General features: G+C 43.6%; 1 protein-coding gene across 2 annotated transcripts in view; it reads left to right on the top strand.

Annotated features, from left to right (window-relative positions):
* The window catches only part of AGBL1 (AGBL carboxypeptidase 1), a 265,839-nt gene that overhangs the window by 11,117 nt on the left and 233,104 nt on the right, over positions 1 to 21,618 (top strand). For both annotated transcript variants that reach the window (XM_030281429.4, XM_030281428.4), the window contains exons 2-5: positions 6,930 to 6,993; positions 8,281 to 8,427; positions 8,950 to 9,081; positions 11,435 to 11,528. In XM_030281429.4, the coding sequence (XP_030137289.4) occupies positions 6,930 to 6,993; positions 8,281 to 8,427; positions 8,950 to 9,081; positions 11,435 to 11,528 (437 nt within the window). The remainder of the gene's footprint in view (positions 1 to 6,929; positions 6,994 to 8,280; positions 8,428 to 8,949; positions 9,082 to 11,434; positions 11,529 to 21,618) is intronic.

Raw genomic sequence — 21,618 nt, 5'->3', positions numbered from 1 at the left:
GAGGGTTATATAATAATGTTTTACCACCGTTTCTGCATAATAAAGTAATTGCTCTATTAGAGGAGCATTAGTGAGAGGAACAAGTGACACAAAGGAACTTTGTATCAGGAGGAACTTCTGCACAAGGACAAGCTTTTCTTTGAGAACACCGAGAGAACTTTGGTGTGAAAAGAGAAAGAGGAAAAAAAGCAGTTTACTTTGCCAACAGTATCCAAGATATTGCAGTCTGTCAGGGCATAATTCCTGCAGATATCTGATTGTGAATATATTTTATTGGAGTGACACACTAATAACATAGCACTGAGATGAACAACCTTGCTCTTAAGTTAGGGGAAACACCTTTGAGTCTTTTTGACACAGCAGGTAAAATACCCCTTGGAAAAAGATCAGATCATGGTCTATGTGCTTCCTAATTCCTGTATGGATTTATTAAATGTAGTATCCTACACATCCCTTGGCACTAGGATCAATCTCTTTTCTAACAGCTCTGGGAGCCATTGGTGGGAAGTAGCTCTTTCTTCTCCCAATCTGGCATCAGTATTCCTTGCAGGGGATAGATTTTTCTGCTGCACTTACTTCTGGGAGTTGAGAGGAGAAGACTGATCTCAGGGAAGGGAAATTTTGAGCTCCTCACAAATAGATGGAAGTAAGTGTGTGATTGAAGGCCACTGTACTTCTGTGCATGCAGTATTTCTGTTTCATTTTGTTGTAATAGCTATCCTGGCTCTGCCAGCTATCCTCTTAGGTATTGACTAAGTGATATTTCCCACCAGGAAAATAAGAAACAAATGCTATTGGGCAGGTGTTAGCTAATGTTTATGTAGAAGTCTGTGATCCTCTGATGCAAGGTGTTATGCTAGTGCAACTTACTGCATTAAATTTTGTAAGAATCCTTGGCACGGATGATTTTCACCATGTTATTCACCAAGTTATTTTGGCTAGAGATCAGCTTAAGCCAAGCTGTTTCATCTCAACACCTTCAGTGTTTCGAAGACATTAGGATGTAAGTTTGGAGTTTCCCTATCCCTGCCTTGAAGCAGTTCAGTCCTGCAGAGTGTAGCCTGTATCCTTTGAGAAGAAGCCCTGAAGCTCAGGGAATAGGAGCAAAGCCCTTTCCATTTGCATGTTAGAAGTTTGCTTTGAGGCATGACTCCTGCCCACCTGGATGAGCTGTGAAGGGTTATTGTAAATGCAGGTGAACCTAATGGGAAGAAATGATGATGTCTGACTCAATTCAGAAGGCTGAATTATTTCTTTATTATAATTATGTTAAAATACATTAATATAACATATAAAAGGAGAATACTAAGACTACATCTACTTTCTCTGACTCTAACTCACACACAACTCGTGACCCTCTTGTTAGAGTCCAGCCCCAGGTGGGTTGGATTGGCCATCAGGCTCAAACAATCCTCACCAGAATCCAATCAAGCACTCACTCCAGGTAAACAATTCTCTAAACACGTTCCACATAGGAAAAGCAAGGAGCAGAAATAGAAATTGTTTTCTCTTTCATTTCTCTCTGTGCACCTCTATGAAAAATCCTGAGAGGGAGAGAAATGTGCTTGCCACAAAGGGTTGGAATCATAGCACCCAGCCATGATCTGATGTGCTACTGAGAAAGATGCTGCAGGTTATCACACCCAAGCGCAAACAAAGGTGAGAAAAGACCAGACTTTCAGGTCAGGTCATTGCAAGCCTTGAAAAATGCCACCCACCTGATTGCAGCAGGCCAGAGGGAGGGACATTTTTAATGAATCTTTGCTATATTTTCTGATCTAAACCTCATAATTTCTGCTTTGAGCTTGGTGTGGTGTGAAGCATCAGCAGGAAAAGAAATGTCTGGCTGTTGGCTCAGTGGGGTGCTTGCCACACCTCACAGGGGTGGCCAGGGCCAGCGAGAGGGACTTGTCTCCAAGGCTTGGGAGCAGGAGCAAGAGGTTGCCTGGCCACGTGTCCTGTCCCTGGAGGCCCCTTGGCTGCCCTGGGTACAGTTGGAGGGCTACGTGATCCCCCACAGCTGCGGACGCCTTTCTCCCAGGATTAAAGAGGTCACTTAGGACACTCCCAGAGCAGCAAGGTCCTCCTCTCTGAGGCTTTAAATAGCCCCTTCTCCTTCCATCTCTCCTCTGAGTTTCCTGGCTCGCTCAGGCCTATCTGACTCCTCAGAAGAGGAAATCCAGATTTGGACAAAGAAATGAACATACTGTTTACCACAGAGGATGGTGACTCCTGTGGTGATGCTGAGGATGTTTGGATGATTATTTTGGGAGCAGGGGCAGCTTGACCATAATTTCTTGGGATCCATCTAAAGCTGGATAATGGTAGTATTGTTGAGAAGGGGCTCCACTTATGGCAAAATTCAGGCTATAATCACTTTAATTGGAATCCTCCCTTACTACTGATATTTCAGAGGTCTCTGAGCCCCTATTCTCCCCCTCAGAAATAATGATTTTTTTCCCCCCATAAACCTCCAGGTAACAAATACTGTGGGCCTTCCAACAAGAAGAAATCACGCTTTTCTGGCTGAATATTGAGGTTGAGGATGGGAGCATTCAGACAAGAAACTCTCCAGGGTATTTTGCTCTCTTAGTTAAGTGTGAATTTTTAGCTCCTCTTAAATTAGAAAAAGCAATTTACTCTGACAAAGCACAGAACATAAGGCACCAAACCTGGCTTCACAGTTATTGTAAGGCTGGATAGTCAGCTGTGGGAAGGAGATATCCAGCTGGCAAATCCATAATGCAGTGGTGAGTGGCTGTGCCCAGCAGTTTGGGCTGCTAGGCACCTCTACCTTGCTGGCAGAGGACTCTCTGATTTAAGCATTAAGAGAGTAATTAGAACCAAACATTTTCTAGAGGTCTCAGGAGACAGTGAGGACTAATGCTGCTCAGCCTCTAACCTGCTCTTGATTTTAGGCAGTATTAATTTTGCACAAGAATTTCTCTTCAATAGGCTTCAAGTGCAGAGAGTGAGAAATCTGACTTGCAGATGTAAGTCTCATTACACAGGCAGCTGGGCTGCTGACTGCTATTTGTGTGAGCAAATTTATTAAGGGAAAGAGAAGAGAGGAGGATATATTTTGGACAGGTCAAACCCTGCTTCTGTACTTAGAAACAGGCTATTTTAAAACAAACAAACAAATAAACAAACAAACACTGGAACTGGATATCCTATTCCTTAGCCTCACTAAAAAAGACCCAAATAAACAGGTCTGGAAGTTTTTTAGTCCAGTGCAGCAGTACCTTTTCTTTAAAATTAGACCATTTTGTTTTGTTGTTTGTTTGGGAGATTTTTCCTAAGCAGTCACACAGCTTTGTGAGACAATTCAACAATTAATTTAAAAGATGTATTGGTAGAAACCATGTTATGCATTGTCTTGCAAGAGAGACTTCTTTCATTTTGCATTCATTATTTTTGTGATTGGAATAACTGCTTTGTATTTCTTCACCCAAATAAAATATTTATTAGTAAATCTCGCACCGCACAAATTAATGCTGTTTGATTTCTTTCTGGGTGTCCTTTTTTCAGCATTAATGCTCAGACTCCCAACAAACCCTCTCAGCAGGTTGTGTGCCTCATTCAGGGAAATACCTGCCCTTGGGCAAAAGACAAAAAGCCCAAAAGACTGAGATTATGGGATGTTTTTGTTTGAAGGCAGTGCTGGAGGGGGGAATGGAACTGATTCTATCCTCCAGGCAGGACAAGAAAAATCCCACCTCTGTTGGGTTTCTGAGTCTTGTGGAAAACATCCTCAGGGACTACCCTGAGGTTACGTGGTGCTGTGGCTTAGTGGCAATTTTATAATCTTGTCTTGAGTAAATAACAGCTGGTCTTGGCATGTTCCCAGGAGCAGAACAAGGAGACAGGAGCTGTTCCCTGCTTAACCGTGGGTCAGTGAAATAACCCCAGCTGCCAGTCAGAAATGCTGGGATCGAGCTGTTGTCCTCCAAGCCCAATGTCACCAATTAATCACTTGCTGCCTGTAACCTATCAATGACGATGTGCTGGGGTATTTTTTTTATTCCTGGCTTTCTCCATCCTTCTGCTGTTTATCTCTGAGGAGCTTCTGCCAAGCTAACCCCAGTGTTTCAGGGATTAATTCTCAGAAAAAGCTCAGAGAGGAGCTCTCAGCCAGGAGCTGATTAAATGCATCTGAGCTCAGCCCTGTGATACTCTTGGTTGGGTGAGGAAGACAGGATGCTTTGCTGGAGTAAGGCTAAGAAAGATGAAGGACTCTGACCAAAAAGTACAGCCATGCTTGATATTTAAAGTGATATTTTTGCTACTTTAGCCTTTGTCCAGCCACAAGATGTGAAAGGCAACTACAGGCTGCTGTTAATAGGTAACAATTTGGCTCTAACTTTAAATCCTTTTAGTGAAATCCTGAAGGAGGTCAGTGATTTTGTAATCTAATTTAAGCTTCTGGGAACTTTGCTCTTATTCCACCCATATAGAACAAATGCATCTTCATTAGTCTGTGCACACGTAGATGCTGTATCTAACATTTGTAAGTGGTGGCAGGAATGGAAAATACTTAGCAAGAGGAATTTTACTTTTCTCGTTTCTTTGGTTATGGTTTGTTCTTAAACCATCAAACATTTCTTTCAATAAAAATAACTAATGTGTTTATTTTTACCAGAGCAGGGTAAGAAATTTGCATTAAAGAAATTACTCTATTCATCTTTTTTAGAACAGGCACAAGTTGTGATTTTCTCATTTGTACTTACTGTTCACAAAGATTTACTGAATATTTTTTATGAATGAATATGTTGGCAATTCATCCACAAGGAGTTTGTTATGTGTATTAATTTAAACAATCAATTCTAATATATTTCAATGTCCAAATATCTTTGATGACTTTGAAAACCTGAAGCTAATTAGTCAAAATCTGAGCTGTTTCTTTTCAAGAGGCAAGTTGTCATCTAGCACGACAATAGCAACTTTAGGGTGTTTTTTTTCTGCGTTGTTTCTGTGATTTTTTCTGTGTTGTCTTGCTATTATAAATGGGAGCTGTGCTCTTCTGCAGAAGTCTGTATTATTCAGTGATGCCACTAAAGTTAGTGGGAAATATGTTAGAATTTGTAATGGGACTGGTGTTTTATCCATTGTTTCAGCCAACACATGAGTCATCCAACTCCTTCAGTAGTGTGCAGCAGGAAGGGGAGCAATGAGGCACCAACACAGAATTTTAGTGTTAAAACACCAAGAGTAAACACTCAGGTAAAATATTTGGCAATATCACCCAGCTTTAATTTTCACATTTTAAAGGCTGATCTTTCGTGTTCCCTCAAGTTCTTTGTTTGCCTGAGTCCCTGGATAAAGTGCATGGAAAGTCAGAGGATATCTTATGTCATCACTATTTGTGTTAATGGCTTAGGAACCCACAATCCAATCAGTTAAAATAAACAACCCAGTGCAATAGGAGCATAAATCAATGAAGACTTCATTACTGAAACCTTAATGTGTAATCCATCCACCTACAGAGGAAAGGGATACTGAGAGGCAGCAAGACAAAACCAGAGGACAGTCTGATTTAGGCAACCCTGATATTTAAAAAGGTGTTGAGAACAGTAAGTCTTCCTGGAGTCAGTAAATTTGATGGATACTCATCACCCCTGACAACCTGCCCCTGACTATTAAGTCCCAATCCTAAAATATGCCAAGAAACTCTTGGGAAGAGAGCTCTGAATGTTCCTTGTTTAGTCTGGGAGACTTGAGCCAGCTCAAATGAACAAAGGCATGAATTAGGAAGGACTAAAAGGATATATTTTACCCAAGAGTAATGCTGCTCAGAACTGCTCTGACCCTGCTGCAGACTTTCCTCGCTGTGTGGTCCCTGGAACCAGTGGCACAAATCTGGGCTCCTCTAAGGTGAGGGTGGCAATACTTGCTGAAACCAGAGTTACTGGATTTCATGAAAGCCACATATTCTGTTTGTCTTGGCTCTGAAAGGAGCAGCAATCCTATCACATTGAGCCTCTTGAATTCAACATGGATCATAAAAGGGCTGAACTTTTGTGTTCAGTGCTGAGATCTCTGCTTGTTGAGTTAATAATGAAGAGAAGCAGCAGGCTCTCTCTCTGGGCATGGGCCAGCTCTGATGTGGGGATGAGACAGACACTTTGCCTGTGGATTTTAGCTAAGAGCAAAAGCTGAGCCTTGAGAAAGCCATCAGTGCTCACAGACCCTCTCCACTGAGTCCCCATTTCAGAAGTGATTCTCCAATCTCATCCTCACTGGCTCTTCTTCTTTCCTTCCTTCCTCTTCCCTGACCATATCTTGTTCTTTTCTCTCATTCCCCTTCTGACACCTCTTGTCCCTGTGGCTCATTTGGAATATATATTGAGCAGGGAATGGTTGGTAGCACTACTAATTGACCAAAACCAGTATGCTGGGAAACCTTGTTTTTCAGAGATTGTTTTTGTTAATAATTATGACCCCCCCCAAAAAAAAAGTTTAAGAATAAACTTAGGAATTTTTCTTAAGTTCAAGGCTTCCAAATGGTTGTGGCTGCAAAGACAGGATAATTTTCTTATAGATGGGATTAATGTAATTTAAATATATTGTTCTTCAACTGCAGTAATAAGAGATGCTCTCATGGAAAACCACCTTACATTTAGCATTTCTATGTGATACAGAATTTCCTCAACTTTGGGGTAGCCAGATCACACCAAAAAAGAGAGCTTTAGCTTAGAATTTAGATGTAAGTTCTACAGAAATGCTACTGTGTATTAAATACTGTGTAGTATGATATGTTAGAGGCTTTTAAAATGTGTCATCAATATGTTTCCACATATTCACTGTCCAGATGGCACAGAAATGCTCAGTGTCCAAACAAGGATCTCAGTGCCCGGCACTGCAGCCCTGTGCAGCACAAAGTGTCCTGTTCTGAACTGATCTGTAAATTTGGTGTGTTTCCATTCCAGAGCTCCTGTGACAAGGATGTCATCCTGAACATTCTCAGTGTCCTCACTGACTTGCTGTCTTTGGGTAAGGAAGCAAAGATATTGGGCAATGGCTGTGGGCTAGGGCCAAAAGGGATTCTCAAGTAAGTCTGGGAATTCATACTTGCATTCAAACTTGACTAGGCGTTTGCAAGGTGAAAAAAGTGCAACTTGTATCTATGGACCATCAGTCCTTACTCCTGTGTTTGGAAAACTGAACTTATTCCATGTGTTAAAGAAAAGATAAAGAGACTCAGAGAAAGTTTCAAGTTTTTTCTTTTTAGTTTTGAAGATGCCCATGGGTTGCAAAGTATTTCATAATCCCTGGCAGTCAACCACTGGAAATGTTCACCAGTGCCATCGGAGAGAGGACTGTGAGACAGGGAAAGGAACCTGACTTTTCAGAGCCCAGGGACCCTCTAATGCAGAGGGTTCAGCCTGCCTCCAAAAGGCACTTCTGCCTTGGGGCTGCAAATGGATGTCACTTCATGTGCTCAAAGCCGCACAAAAAAATAAGTGCATTGGCAAAAGAACTAAAAAAAAATTAGTCAAGTTCTTTTTCCTTTCTGCTCCACCACAAAAATATGATCTGCTAAACAATTCCCAACCCAACTAAGCTGCCAGTCTGTGGGGGCTGCATTGGTGAGTGCTGGATCCTCCTGGGTCCCCCACTCCTGGAAGCCCCACCAGAGACATCACCTGTCCATCTGGCCTCTCTTTTGGAGCCCTGTTCCCCAGATGGGTGCAAGGATGGCCTCCGTGGGGAACAGGGAGTCCTGCTCTCCCCTGGGAACTGAAGGAGCAGCATCCCCCAACCACAGAGCCTGGATCAATGTTTGTTAACACGGTAAGGCTCCCAGGGTTGGAGTGTGGTTTCTTTGGAGACCTCCATTTATTTGAAAGCTCTCCCCAAGGCTTCCCTAGGATTCCTTTTCATTTGGCAGAAGCCCAGTGCCGCTTCAGTTCTTTCCCTGTTTAATTTCCAGTATCTAAGAAAAGATCACTGAGCCTTTTGCTGCTTTGAAACCTGTCGGTGCCGCTGCTTATTCCTCTCTGCCACATCTCAATGCACAGTGAAAAACTTCTGCAGCACTTGGGTCTGGAGAAACAATGACTGTCTGTTGTGGAAACAGGCAGCAGAGCACACAGTTCCACCATGCAGCCACCACCCGTATCCCCAAAGATTCATGGCCAGTTCTGCAAATGCTCGTGCGTTCATGGCGCTCAAATATTTCCTGAAGGCCGTGGAAGCTCCGTGGTGTGCTCGTGGCAGACTGAGGCTTTGTGACAGCTGCGAGGGGATGTTCTGAGCAATGTCTCCTCTCTTCCCCAGGCACTGGACGGAGGATTCACTACGTGGTCAGCAAGGGGGGCAGTGAGGCTCTGCTGCAGGCCCTGGCCACGGCTGCCCGCACGGAGCCGCCCGACCACGGCACCCTCCTGCCCCTGCTGCGGCTGCTGGCCAGGGTGGGCCAACGAGGTACTGCTGCCTGCTGGGGGGCAAGAATGGGGACCATCTCATTGTGGTCTTCAGTAGCTAAATGGGACAGACATTTTAGTAGGGTCTGTTGGTACAGGACAAGGAGTAATGGATAGATTTAGATAAGACGTAAGGAAGAAATATTTCATGATAAGGATGGTGAGGCTTTGGTATGGGTTGCTCAGAGAGGTGGTGGATGCCCCATTCCTAGAAATATTCAGGGTCAGGTTGGACAGGGCTCTGAGCAACCCTGTCTGGTGCAACTCGTTGCAGGGGGTTTGGACTAAGTGGCCTTTAAAGGTCTTTTTCAATCTAGACTCTCTATGCTTCATACATGGTGACTCAAAGTGAACCCCATGTTTTTCCATTTTCAGTGAGATTAATATTGGTTTAACTCATTGATACATTCAAATACCTTTATTATAAGGTTTTGAGTTACAGGTCTTAATAAACATAAGTTTAGCAGTGCAGTTGCAATGACCTAGCCTTTGCAATAGTTAAATTCTCATTTTCTTTTTACAGATAGGAAGTTTGGGCTTAAAGTGCAGAAGGCAGAAGCCACTGATATAATACTGAGCTTGACAAGAAGACACCTGGGCCACCACCTGCACCTCACCCACTGCCTCTGGGTCCTGCGGGTTTGTGCTTCTAATGGTGAGTGCCAGGATTTTCCTCTTTTCTTCTGTGTGACAGCCACCAGGGTTCTTTTTTACTCATTTCAATGCAAAGAAACATTATTCCAGGTAGGGTTAGTGCCTGCATGCACCATTAATACACAGAAAAGCACAAAAGCCAGAACAACCTTAGAAAAAGGTGCTCCTCAAGGGGCCTATGCAGCCTTTACAGTGCATTTCATCTGTGAGCTATGGAAATAAAAGTGCTGTAGTGAAAAATATTCATGGCAAAGATCTCCTATTCTGGAATATATATAGTCAATTCTTTTGCTCTGAGACTTAAGTCTCTATACAGTTGCCATTACCATAACAGCCAAATGTCTCACTATTGTTGATTGTATTGATCCTCAGAACAGCTCCATGAGGGTGGAGAAGCAGAGGGTGAGAGAAATCTGTACCTTATTCAAGGTGTCCCAAGAAGCAGATATTAGATCCTGGTTTTCTGGCTAGTATCCCCTCAGATGTTCACTCTCCCAGCTTTTCTTGCTTGGCAAAGCCCTCGTGTTAAATGATTCAAGCAAAGGGATTTCCAGTATTCTCTCTCAGGATCATTACAGATTCATACAGGCTTTCTGTGCTATAAAGCACGGAGCTCGTCAGCACAAATTTCCCTTTGCTCACTCTAACCCTTTCCTCTCCTTCCCTACATCCCTCACCCAGCAGATAATTCTTGATGGCCAACCTGTCTGCAGCCTGCTCTGTGCATCCTGAGATTTAGCTCTCCTGGCGCCCAGCCCTGCAGGTCCCTTCTGCCTGGACAGGAGCTGGCTTCATACTTTGGGTTTCCTCAGGCAAGCAGCCAAGCCTCAACACTCAACCCCTCTCCCTGTGATAAGCAGTATTTGAAAGTCGGAGTGTGGCTGAAAATGCAGCCAAAGCCAGAAGATGAAATGTGCCTTTATTTGGGTTTCACAGCTGTGCAGTGACCCTGTGCTGCCTCTCACTCAAAATTATGATTTGCCTACTTCCCTGCTCCCTGCTTCAGTGCACCTGCACTCAGTTCAGCTGCTGTTTCTGCAGAGGTTTTGGGATGCACATTGCAGCCTGCCCTCCTTTCTGTTAATATCAGACCCTAGAGCCCCAGCTCTGCACCTTCGCTGGAGCATCTCTGTTCCTCTCCAGGTATCTCCAGCACTCTCCATTAATAACTTTGAATTTGTGGGTTCTGTGGCCCAGTTGGGAAGCCTCAGGGGAGGTCAGGTGAAAATCTGTATGGGTGTGATATCAAACCAGGGGATCACATGCTCCCAGCCTTAAAAATTATGGAGTGGAACTTAAGGGAATCCAGAACCATACAAAGCTCTTGAGAGTGCTTAGGTATGAAAATAGTAAAGATGAGTCCTTGTCTCACCTCATGCCCTGCTCTGGGCTGCTCCCTTCACTGCCACCAGATGTTTGTGGCTGCTCACATCCTGCTCTGGAGCCGGATGAGCTGGAGCAACCTTGTCCACCAGCCTGGCTCTAATGAATTGCCAGGCAGTGTGAATGTAGCTGGCAGGCCTTGGAGGCTTTCCATCACAGGACAGCTTGGCAGGGACATGGTAGGACAGCAGGAGATGATGAGCCCTCTGGCAGCTCTCTGATGACCACTGGGAGATATCTACAAAATAGCCAAAACCCAGCAGTGGGCAGGCAGCCAGAGCTCCTTCTGGCTGCTGTTGATTACTGATCCTTTCACCTTGGTCGCATCCATTTAATATTTCAGGGCTGTATTTGTTCCTTCATTACACAGAGATATCCTGTCTCAGAGTGGGGAGGTCTGGGTAAACACCTAGGCTGTGCATTAGGTATTGAAACTGCAAAATCTATCTAAAGAAGTTCCTAGTCTGTGAAAAAGTGAAGGATTAAGAGGAAAATCAGCCTAGATGAAATTAAACTGCATTCAGAAGCCCCCCAAACCCACTTGCACTCTGCTGAATAGCAGCACAGAAAGAAAACCCTGCCCTTTAAGCCCCTATGAAATGAAATGTTCTCATTTAGTTGCATGTAGGAAATGTGGGATGAATTTGAGCTCTGTCATTTTTTTCTGGGAGAAGACCCTATTTAATTATAATTTGTTCTCTGGAGAGTACAATGTCTACAGGAAAAGGGGCTTTGGGGAAATTGGGAAAGAGCTGCAGGACTGTTTTTGCACCTGATTTTGGCTCAGGTTGTGCCCACAGACAGCTTTGTGCTTCACTTTCAGTGTTTGTTAAGGGGACCAGTGGAGTCCAGATGGGAGCCCAGAGAGCTCATAGCCCCAGGGGCAGCTGCTCTTCCCCACATCTCTTCTAAGCAATGTTTGCCAGCTGCCTCCTTCAGAGCTGACTGCTTTTTTCCTTTTATTGCCATAGTTACCACGGGAACTATGCTTGGCATCAATGGAGCCATGGAGCTGCTTTTCAAAGTCATCACTCCCTACAGCAAGAGACACGTCAGGACGGTCAGGTAGGCAGTAGCCCCAAGGGAATTCATCGTTCCAGGACAGCAAGAAATAAAATTCTGGTTCCACTTGAAGAGGCAAAGAAATCAGAAATGTATGCAGTTTCCACTCACTTTAAATCTGCAGGGTTTTTTAAGAGGCAGAAATAGTTCCCTGAAGGACACGTTAATGCTGTGATTCATCATATGATTCATGCTGGTGGCCCTTTATTTGTAGTGTGCCCTAGACAGCGATGGCAGTTTGATTGCAAGGTACCCTCCTTCCTTTCCCAGCCACAACTGGGTTTGGAGAAGTGTGTGCTGGCAGCAGACAAGCCACTCCTGCCTCCCACTCAGCCAGAACCGCCCGCCACCATCAGCCTGGGGGTAGATAGAGTGGAATTGTGGCAGTGCTGCCTCATCCTCCATTTGCAGAGGGTCATGACTTGGTCATCATGATATTTTTGAAGTATGATCGTTCTTACTAGTATTAATATGCATCTGCTTTTAAGCCCATCCCACATATATCAAATAGTTCTTTCCTGAAGACATCAAGTCCGTTTTATATCTTCATCTTAATGCTGAATGTTAGTCCCCAAGCTGTCTGTTCTGACCACTTCCTCAGACGCCATTCAAGGCAAACTTCATGAGAGTAAAGCACATATCTCTGGCTTGCTCTTCAAAAGCAGGAGGAAGAATTTGCTGCTGTGACCTGTGCCCACACAATCCTGTTTGCTTAAGCCACACAGAAGCTGCCAGTTCTCCTGCTGGGACATGCAATGGCTTGTGGGGCACAGTCCCTACTTGCTCAGGCATGTGTCAGCAAGGACAAGGCAGCACTCAGCCAGTCCTGGCTTCTTCATGGACCTGACACGGGTGGGACCCATGGCTGGTGTCTGTGAGGAAGCAGCTTCAGCTAGAGCATGAGGTGAGAAGGATGGACAGACACAGCACAACTTTTTGGTGACAGCTTGCTTAGCTGTGGTTGAAATGGGGGCCAGTCACCCTGGATGTGTTAAATAATATCCATCCTGCTGTTACCATCAAAGAGTGATACCAATTCTCTCAGTATCATGACTTACACAATAACTGGGAAGGAATTTGAATACATTTCCACCAGCCACCATTGCTGAAGCTGCACAACAACACACGGTACTGTTGTTTGAGAAGTGCAGCTTTCTTCTAGTTCCTCTGTCTGCATGTCTGGAGATACACAATTTTTTAGACAGTTTGCTTTTCTAAGTAAGATACTGAGGGGGCCCAGCAGATGCACAACTTCCTGCAGCTGCCTTGTTGATGGGAGCCAACTCGCTTTTGCCTGTGTTTTTGGCTTTCTAGCACAGTGCCAAGTACCTGGAACTACTTCACAGCTTCAGTTCTCTCTTAGACAAAGTACCTGAGATTCCACCAGGATGTTTCTAACACAGGTATTTGGATATTACCCAACTCAAAGAGTATTACCAGTAATACATTATTCCTAGGATATCTGAGCATCCTTCAACATTCCCCTCAAGCCTCATGTAATAACTTTAAAATTTAGGCAGTCTGGAGAACTGTTTTATGTATGACAGGGGTAGCCAGAATGAGTTAGACCCAGAGCTGAGCTTGGCTTCTGAGGCAACCAAAAGTGATTGATGGGTCCAAGCCCCCGCTTAACTAAGCAAATTCCACTAAATTCCCCATTTTCCTGTGGAACTGTTGGTTGTGATAAGACCAGTGTTAGTTCTGCTTCTGTGATAGGCCAGGATCTGTGTGTGATGGGACTTGTGCCTGTATCAGTTTTCTGTTAAGCAATGGGTGGGACTGGTTGCCTAAAGGCTTTTAAAATTAATTTTGTGCAGAAGTGCTTTATTTTCCATTGACTATTTCCCATAGAGGAAGTGGAAACCTTGGTGTCTCTCACACCTTTCTAGCCTGGCTTCTTGCTGAGATACATTAGGAGATGCAGGGAGTGTTGCTGAGGGTTGCTCTAAATGTAGTCTGTAAAGTGCTCTAAAATACTCACTTCTAAGGGAAACAATCAGAGAAACATGCTGCTTTTGATTTAAAAGATTCCACATTGTCAATATGCAATATTTAGCTTTTACTTCCTTTTATCTGGTGTAAAAGGATTGTTTTGAATTCTTCTGTGGGAATTTTTTCCATTTGGAACATAGACACAAACATCAGAAAAGAAATCTCAAAATTGCCCTCAGTAAATCCCATTTTATAGCTAATAAGGCTTTTTATTTATTACTGAAAAGCTTGAATTTCTTTTTCATTTGAAAAAAGGTGTCTTGCACATTAATTTTTGTCAACCTGAGCTTTCTCACTGCTAGTTCAGTTTCCAAATTTTCTTTTTATTTCCTAAAATATTTATGCTCTTCTTAAAACGTATTTTTTGTGAGTGTGCGAAAGGCGCATACAATCTTTACACAATCTTTTCACAGGTAAAGATGATTTGGCTCCCACCTGCTCTTGGTCTAATGAAAAAGAACCATAAATCAGCTGAAGCCTGGTGGCCACTGAGCTGGCCTGCCCAGGGCTCAGAGCTGTGCCTTTTGTTTCATAACTAGAGGCAGCTGAGAAGCTTAGTGGCACAGTGGAGACAGCCTGTATTACATCAGAAGAACCACACAAGCCTGTTTTGTTTTAAATCACAACTGCAATCAATTAAAAGGCACTAGTTTCTCATTAGCCAGTTGAGGTTCTGTTTGTTTGCAGTTCACTTGGAAGTGTGACTTTCGTTGTGGAAAGTGGCTTTAGGAGACATTGTTGGTAAGAATTTAGGTCTTGAGCCTAGAAGAACAGACTGTAGAGTGGGTTACAGATCTTCTCTCCCAGCATTAGCAAATACAGTCTGAAAGCCCTAAGCATCCTTGCAGCTCATCAGAAAATGGAGGTAGGTATGTGTGCAGAAAATGTCCTTCCATGATTTGACTTGCTCTAGCTAAAGCTGTGTGAGGTGTCTGGGGTGGGGAGCTTATGGATGGGTTTTCTGAGCTGGGGAGAAAGGATAAAAAGGGGTCATGTTCTTTGTCTAGCTCAGCATGTGCTCCCAGTTATCTGACATTGGTGCAGCTCTTCCCAAAGTGGCTGTGGCTATGCTGAAATTGGGACTGTGGTAGTTTGGTGTGGTTCTTGGTCACAAAAACATCTGTTTATTTTTGGCTATCAATAGGGATAGAGAGCACCAGCCTCTAACTTGCCAACAGAGGAAAATTCCAACGTTGTCCCAGAAATCCTTTGACCCTCACTTTGTATTTGCTCTTGATACCTTCTCTCCACCTCATAACTATGTGCCACCATGGTTTGCCTTTTTGCTGAGAAGGAACAGCCGGCAACTGTGGGAGCTGAGATTACCCTGGCTCTCTGATCAGCTGCCAGGAATGCAGCACTGAAAATGCACCACTTCTCTGGTGGGTACACCCGCGTTCCCCTGTCCTGGGCTGCAGCAGGGCCAAGGTCACTTTAAGAATCTGCCCTGGAGAGTGCCCTGTGAGAGCTATTTATTTAGCCCGCTAAGATATGGAAACAAGATACATAGTTCTATTTATTTTTCCCAGTGGCAAAGCTCTGGGGTATTTAGAAATAGTCTCCCCATGCTCCAATTGACCTTCTCTGGGTAGGTGCCAAGTAGCTCTGATTCCCCTGAGACTGTGACTCTTGGGCTTTATTGGCTTTAGTTAGGCATTTGAGGTCTTCAGCTTGCTGGTGCCATGACTATGGATCTCTCCAGATCTACCCATACCTGAGGTAAAAGCTACATGTAAAAAACATGGACCTCTCTGAGGTGTAGAGAACTCTTGAGTTGACCACTGTGAAATCCAAGGCTTAAGGCTGTCTTGCCCATCTCTCATGATGCTCTGCTGCAGAGAAGGTTTTCTGATACCTCTTACAGGGACAGTTTAAAATCAAGCCAGATGACGTTCTGCTTTTCTCATTTCTGTTTATGTCAGTAGCTGGGATATCTGATAGGAGTGTGTGTGGGATGCTCAAATCTTCACTCCATCAACACCTTCTCTAATGTAGCACCTCTGATGCCTCACGCAGTGCAATGATCACTGCTCTTTTCACCTTTCATCCTTATTGTTCTCTGTATCTTCCACAGCTTCCACCCCGCTCCTACTTTCCAGTGTCCCTTTCAACACTGTTGCTTGTTTTCCCATCTTGTTCTGAGATGTGATGGGATGGGTTGTGACAGTGGGAGATGTTTGCTCTCTGGTCAGCCAGGAGCTGGTCTCTTCTGCATGACTCCCTCCAGGTTGTCAGGTATCCTCACCAGTGGCTTTGGAGGCCGTGAGCTGTCTGTGGCTACGTGTTGTGCAGGCTCTTCTAGGACTCCTCAGCTGAAACTAGAGTATCAAAGAGGCTGAAAACAAAACACTCAGACTTTATTCTCCTTTCATAAGAGGAAGACCTGTGCCATTTAGAAAATGGCAAGTGGTGGGGTGACTGGTATGTTGGTCGTTCCCTCCACTATGTTTTCCTTTTCTGCTGTTAAAAGGTTGGTGCACAGTTTTATTGAAGCAATTTGGATAGTCTGTTAAAATGTCTTTGTTTTTCAAACCTCTATGAGTACTTCTATTTTTCATACTGAGCAGAGCTGGCTCGTGGTAAGTGTTCGCATAAACCTCATATGAAAGATTACAACGAGAGTGAGTATTCATCGGAAATAAAAACTCTGTCTGTGGGTATTCAGAATACTTGGCTTTCTACATTGGGCTATTCCAGTAAAGTTTGACTACTTAATTAAAAGTGGAAAGTGAATAAAAAAGGTCTGGGAATGGTGCCAAATTAATTCACTAGAAAATGTGATATGCAGAAATTATCTGCCTTTGCTCATGTCCAGCATTACCCACTTCTGACATTTGATCACAATTCTTCTTATGTTTGGTGCTTATGGCCTCAAATTCTTCCTGATAATCTCCCTTTTCATTAAAGGGAGGAAATCCTCCCATGTAACTCTATTTCACCTGAGGTGGATATCTGGATTCCTCACATACTGAAGGGAAAAAGAAGCAAGTTCTCTTCACATGTGGTAAATGTTTGCCTCTAGAAACTTGGGGTCTTGAAAATGTTTATTTCTCTCTGCGTAGTAGAGGATGAGTCTGCAGTGGGCAACTGGAAGAGGCATGATGGGCATTTAAAGCTGGGTCAGGTAGAAGGTTGCTGAAAGATTTGTGCAGTCAGATCCCTCTGGTGTCAGGGCACAAAACCCAGGAGGAGTGAGAATTCCACAGGTGTCTTGTCTTTGCTGTAAGTGCTCAGGGGTGATTTGAGGTGGGGAGGGATGAGCCTGAAACAGGCAGGAATGTTGATGGCACTGTTGCCATGGCCATGAAGTGGTTCCTGTATCACATACTTCTGTCATAGTGGGAGCTGAGGAGATTTTTACTGGCTGCATGGAGCGGAGCTCATGCAAGCGAAAAGAGAAATGCCAAGGTGATCAAAGAGCACATGTAAAGCTAAAAGCCATATTTAATCAGATATTGTGTCAGATTGACCAAGGAGAATATGAAGACCCTGGAAATGCTGAAGATATAAGTTAAGAGGCTGTACACAGCTTCAAATTAGGTTTTGAATAGAGGGTTATATATATATATATATAACTCTTAAGATGAAGAGAGAGGAGATGTATACTTGCAATGACCTGAATACTGGACTTGCTTCTTCTGCTGAAAATGATGGGGAGGCATATGGAAGAGATCCAACTGCAAATGTGCCCTAGACCACAGTGCAGGCAGTTTGATTTTTTTTTCCCCATCCTTAATCCTGGCTAATGTCTTGCTGGTAGACCACCATAGATGTTTACTGCAATTCCATCTCCTGGGTTGGTCTAAACTTCCAGCTGCTCTCTTCTTGAACAGAATATGTGGTATATCTGGCCACTGACAGACTGTATTTTGAGAAAGAGCAGAAATTCAAGGCACAAACATGGTGATTAGTTCAGGTTTTTAGGTTTTTCTTCAACCTGATAGAGAAGCTGTTGTGATGGGCTCTTTTTGAGGAATGCTCTATATACAGCTTTATGCCTTTGTTTATTTGGCAATGGTTCCTGATAGAAGATCAAAAGCAAATCATTCTTAATTCATCTTGTTAGTGTGTGTTTTGTCATTAATCATGTTGAGCAGTCTGGGTATTTAATTGGAAAGTAACACATGATTCTATTGGAATGTGGTCAGAATTAATCAATGCTTAGCATTTTGAGAATAAACAGACACTATTTGGTTCACTTGATTCATGTAGAAAATTCATGGGAAAGGAAAAAACATTTCTGTTGAGCTTTATCACAGCTAAATTACTTGCTTCCCATCAAGCCTTGATCTACATGGGATTTATCCTAGAAGTCCTGTTAAATAAAACTAGAAAATGCTGTTCTGAATGAGATGATGCCAGCAACAAAGGAAAGAGTGTTGTCTTGAAAATTTTTCTTTATATAAAGTGTCTTTTCATCTTGACTAAAATATCAGATAACATGAAGCAGGGATGGTTGCATCACTAAGATAAGTAAATAAACCCCACTGTGTAAATTTATTGCAATGAGCCATTGTAATAGAAGAAATGATATTGGAGCCAGAGGTGTCCCAGTTTCATGCAGTTCCTTCTTTTTCATTATTTTTACGGTCTGTGTGGTTTCTCTCAAAGAATGACCTGTTCTAATATGAATAAACAGTCACAAAATCTCATTTCAGACTGACGGTATGTCAGTGCTGCTTTGCAGAACAAATAGAGTTGCATTTCAGAATTACACTTTACTGGCATTGTATTGCTAATAGTAGTAGATGAAAGAAATTGAAAAATTAAGAGGTAGAGACAAGGGAAAAAGACGTTTTCAGGCGAGATTTGAAACCAGATGAGGAATTGATGAGGCGGAGAGGAGCAGCATCTCCCAAGGTTGTTCCCGAGGTCTGGGTGAGCACGGGGCACGCAGAAATCCTGGTGCCATCTCTTGGTAGCCTTTGGAATGGCATGTTTCACCACCTCCTGCCCCCGAGGCATTAAAAATTGGTGAATAAGCATTATATGGAGAGAAATTCACTTCTGAGCTTAAGTTTATATGAGATGGGAAGGAAGGAACTGATTTATAAATCAGAAAGTTGGTGAGACTTATTTTGAAAGAGATGTTTGCCTTTTTCTTTTAGGTCTAGCTTATGTTGTACATCTATCTGAGGTCAGAGTTTGAAAGAGAAACGTTACTTTCAGCTGAAGGCCTTTCTTTGCCTGCTCATTACTTCTCCCCTTTGGTGAGCCAGAGTGCTATATTTGGAAAGATGCTGTGAGGGAAAGTCCCTGCTGCTCTCAAGTTGGCTTTTCACAGCCAGTGGCTATGGCAGATGCAGTTCATGGCTGGCCTCGTGTGATGGCTCAGCTATGTCCATCCTGCAGGCAGCTCTGGGTTTGTTGTGCAGGAGATTGCCTCTGCCTAAGCTTTAATCTTCCTCCTTCTCCTAACCAATGCTCAGGTTTGCAACAGGGCCTCCAGCATGGGCTGCCCAAACTTCTTAGGACATGTGATCCAGTGTGGGAGTGTTATTCATGTTGCTGTATCTGTCTCGCTGGTGGGATTTGTTCTAATTGTATTAACACTAATGCCTGGGTGCCTCACTGCAATCCCCCTGCCTCCTAGGACCTCTCTGAGGTGTATATCCCATGTAACCATCCCATGGAATCTACTGTCACTCCCATCCAAATGGGAGGTGTGACTTGATTTCATACATCAGTTGCACCTCTGAGTGCTTCCCAGAGTTAGGTGAATTGTTAATATTATAAATGCTGTCTTGCAGCTGAATATGATAGTCCCCCATAGGAGGTTAGGTCAAGATTGGTGTGAACTGCTTTTGCCAAGCATTTTGTAAGTAGCATGTCAAACCAGAGTGGAATTATTAAAAGTTTTTTAAAAATTAGACTACAGCTAGAAGGATTATAAAATATTTCATAATTTAGGAAGAAATGAAGGGTTGGGATGACTTCTGGAAGTTGATGGGTTATCTTTGAGATGTGCAGTGTGCAGACTCCTAATCTGGAGGTGCAGAGACATCTTTCACCAGTGGTGGTGGGCCTATAGGAGTAAAGAAAGCAAAAAATCTAATGTTAGGAGACAAAGGATCTCTTGTGTCTGAAGTGATTAACTGAAACGCTGTGGGCAAGTCACCTGAGATCAGACTTTTCATGCACTTAAACCCACACCTTTCTCATGTTTTTTTAAGGCTAGTGAGAGTACACTCAGCTCTCTCTGAGGCATTCGGTGAGAACATGGATGGGGGAAGTGAGAAAGGGGAGAGGAGAACAGTAGTGAATTTGTGAAAGGTTTTATGTTCAGGTGGGACATGGCTGAAGCAGACTGTGGAGTGAATGTGGAGCTGGTGCAGTGAGGAGAGGGTTGAGCAATGTGGTTATGTGACCTTGTAATCATGTTTGAGGTGGCTGTGAAGTGCCAAGCCTTCAGAAAACCTCAGCCAGGCAGCCCTGAGGGACGGGGACTGGAGGGAAGGGATTTCCAAACAAAGCCTATCTGAATGTGCATGTAGAGGTGATGAACGGGTGCCCACCCTGCCTGTTTGCCTACATTGGTTTTCCTGTGTCAAGGAGACAAAGAAAGAATTCCCCCTTGGAAATCACTGACTTGGGTAATGACGTGAATCTCTGATAGAGGCCAGAGAGTGAGCAGATAAAGCTGAGGGCACTCACTTTTGTGTCAGCACATGTGAGAGCCCAGGAATCTCCTCTTCTTTGCCTCTCACTTGATTTATTGCCATTTCTCCTCCCACCCAGAAGCCTCTTGCCCTTATGAAGAGGGTAGAAAGCGGCTGTGAAATCCTCCCCACAAAAGCTTTCAGTCTAAAGATAGACAAGAGAAATTTGGAAGAAACAATGAAAATAAATATGGGTATTCTCAGTTCAGTCAGAGGGAAAGAAGAGTTTCTAAACAGGCTAGAGCCTGGTTAAAAACTCCCTCTCTACTGAACTGAGAATACCCATAAATAAGTCTCAATGCAGAACTCCTAGAGAAGCAATTTGCACAATGCTATCCCTACAAGGAAATTGTCCCCAAGAATTTCCTGTGCTTACTGAGGCTTTTCCCCAGCTCCACCAGTGCTGACAATGCTGGCAGGTAGAGTGTGAGCCAGTCTCTAGAACTATCAGTGCTTTTAAAGCACAGCAGTGATTAGACCTGTCCTGAGCAGAGTTATATGACACACTGTCAAAGCCTTAGCAACAGCCTTTCTGCTGCAGGGTTCCCTGTCCTGATAGCACCGTTGGAGCCTCACCAGCTGTAGCAGCAGCAGGGAAACTGGATTTAGAGATGGAGGCAACACAAGAGACTCATTTCCAGTGGGTGAAAGAGAGCTCCAAAGTCTTCAGTCTTTCAGGCTCTTTTGAATGGTTATTAAACAATTGCTACAGAGAATGCAAGAGAGAAAATAATTAAGAGTGTTTGCCAATGAAGGTGAAATGAATTTTTTAGGGGGAGAAAGTTTTGTAACTGCAGTGGCACAGATTCAGCACAGGGCTCTGGCTCGCTAATGCTGGCACAGCTCTTCTCAATCTCTTTATCTGCAGGGCAACACTTGGAATTGCAGCAATGCCAGTAAAATCTGTAAATAAACCCAGAGCTGAGCTGCTGTGGGAGGTGTTTGGAGGCAGGGCTTGGAATGTGGAGGGGAGAACTTGAAGACTTGAGGAAGTGGCTGGTGAGGAAGAACAGGGCTGCTGATTCCCAGCATGGATGGCTGCAGCTCTGGGGATGGGGATGGAAACTACCCCCTGAAGTGCAAACCTTGGAAAGGTCATGGCTCTGAGACAGCAAAAGACAGATTATTGCAGAATAGAAAAGAGAGTATCATTCTATTACTATAGCACACCAAATCCACCTATTTCTTTCCTGTGTTGAAGGGATACAGTTCAGGCTTTATGTGGACCAGAGGGCATATGCTGCAATAGCACAACAGCTGTCACTGCCTAGTCAAAAGCCTAATTTCCTCCTTGTTTTTAATGATTTAAAATTGCACTTAAAACTTTGTGGTCATTCCAGTTTTAACCACTTTCCAAATTTTACTATGTAGAAAAAACAGGCATGTGGAAGAACCATCCCAATAATGCTCAGAATTTTTCCTGTTAATTTTAATTCTTTATC

Source organism: Taeniopygia guttata, chromosome 10, assembly GCF_048771995.1.
Source record: "Taeniopygia guttata chromosome 10, bTaeGut7.mat, whole genome shotgun sequence".
NCBI classification, from domain to species: domain Eukaryota; kingdom Metazoa; phylum Chordata; class Aves; order Passeriformes; family Estrildidae; genus Taeniopygia; species Taeniopygia guttata.
Note: the sequence above shows the minus strand (reverse complement) of the source record. Positions and strands in the feature narration are given on the sequence as shown.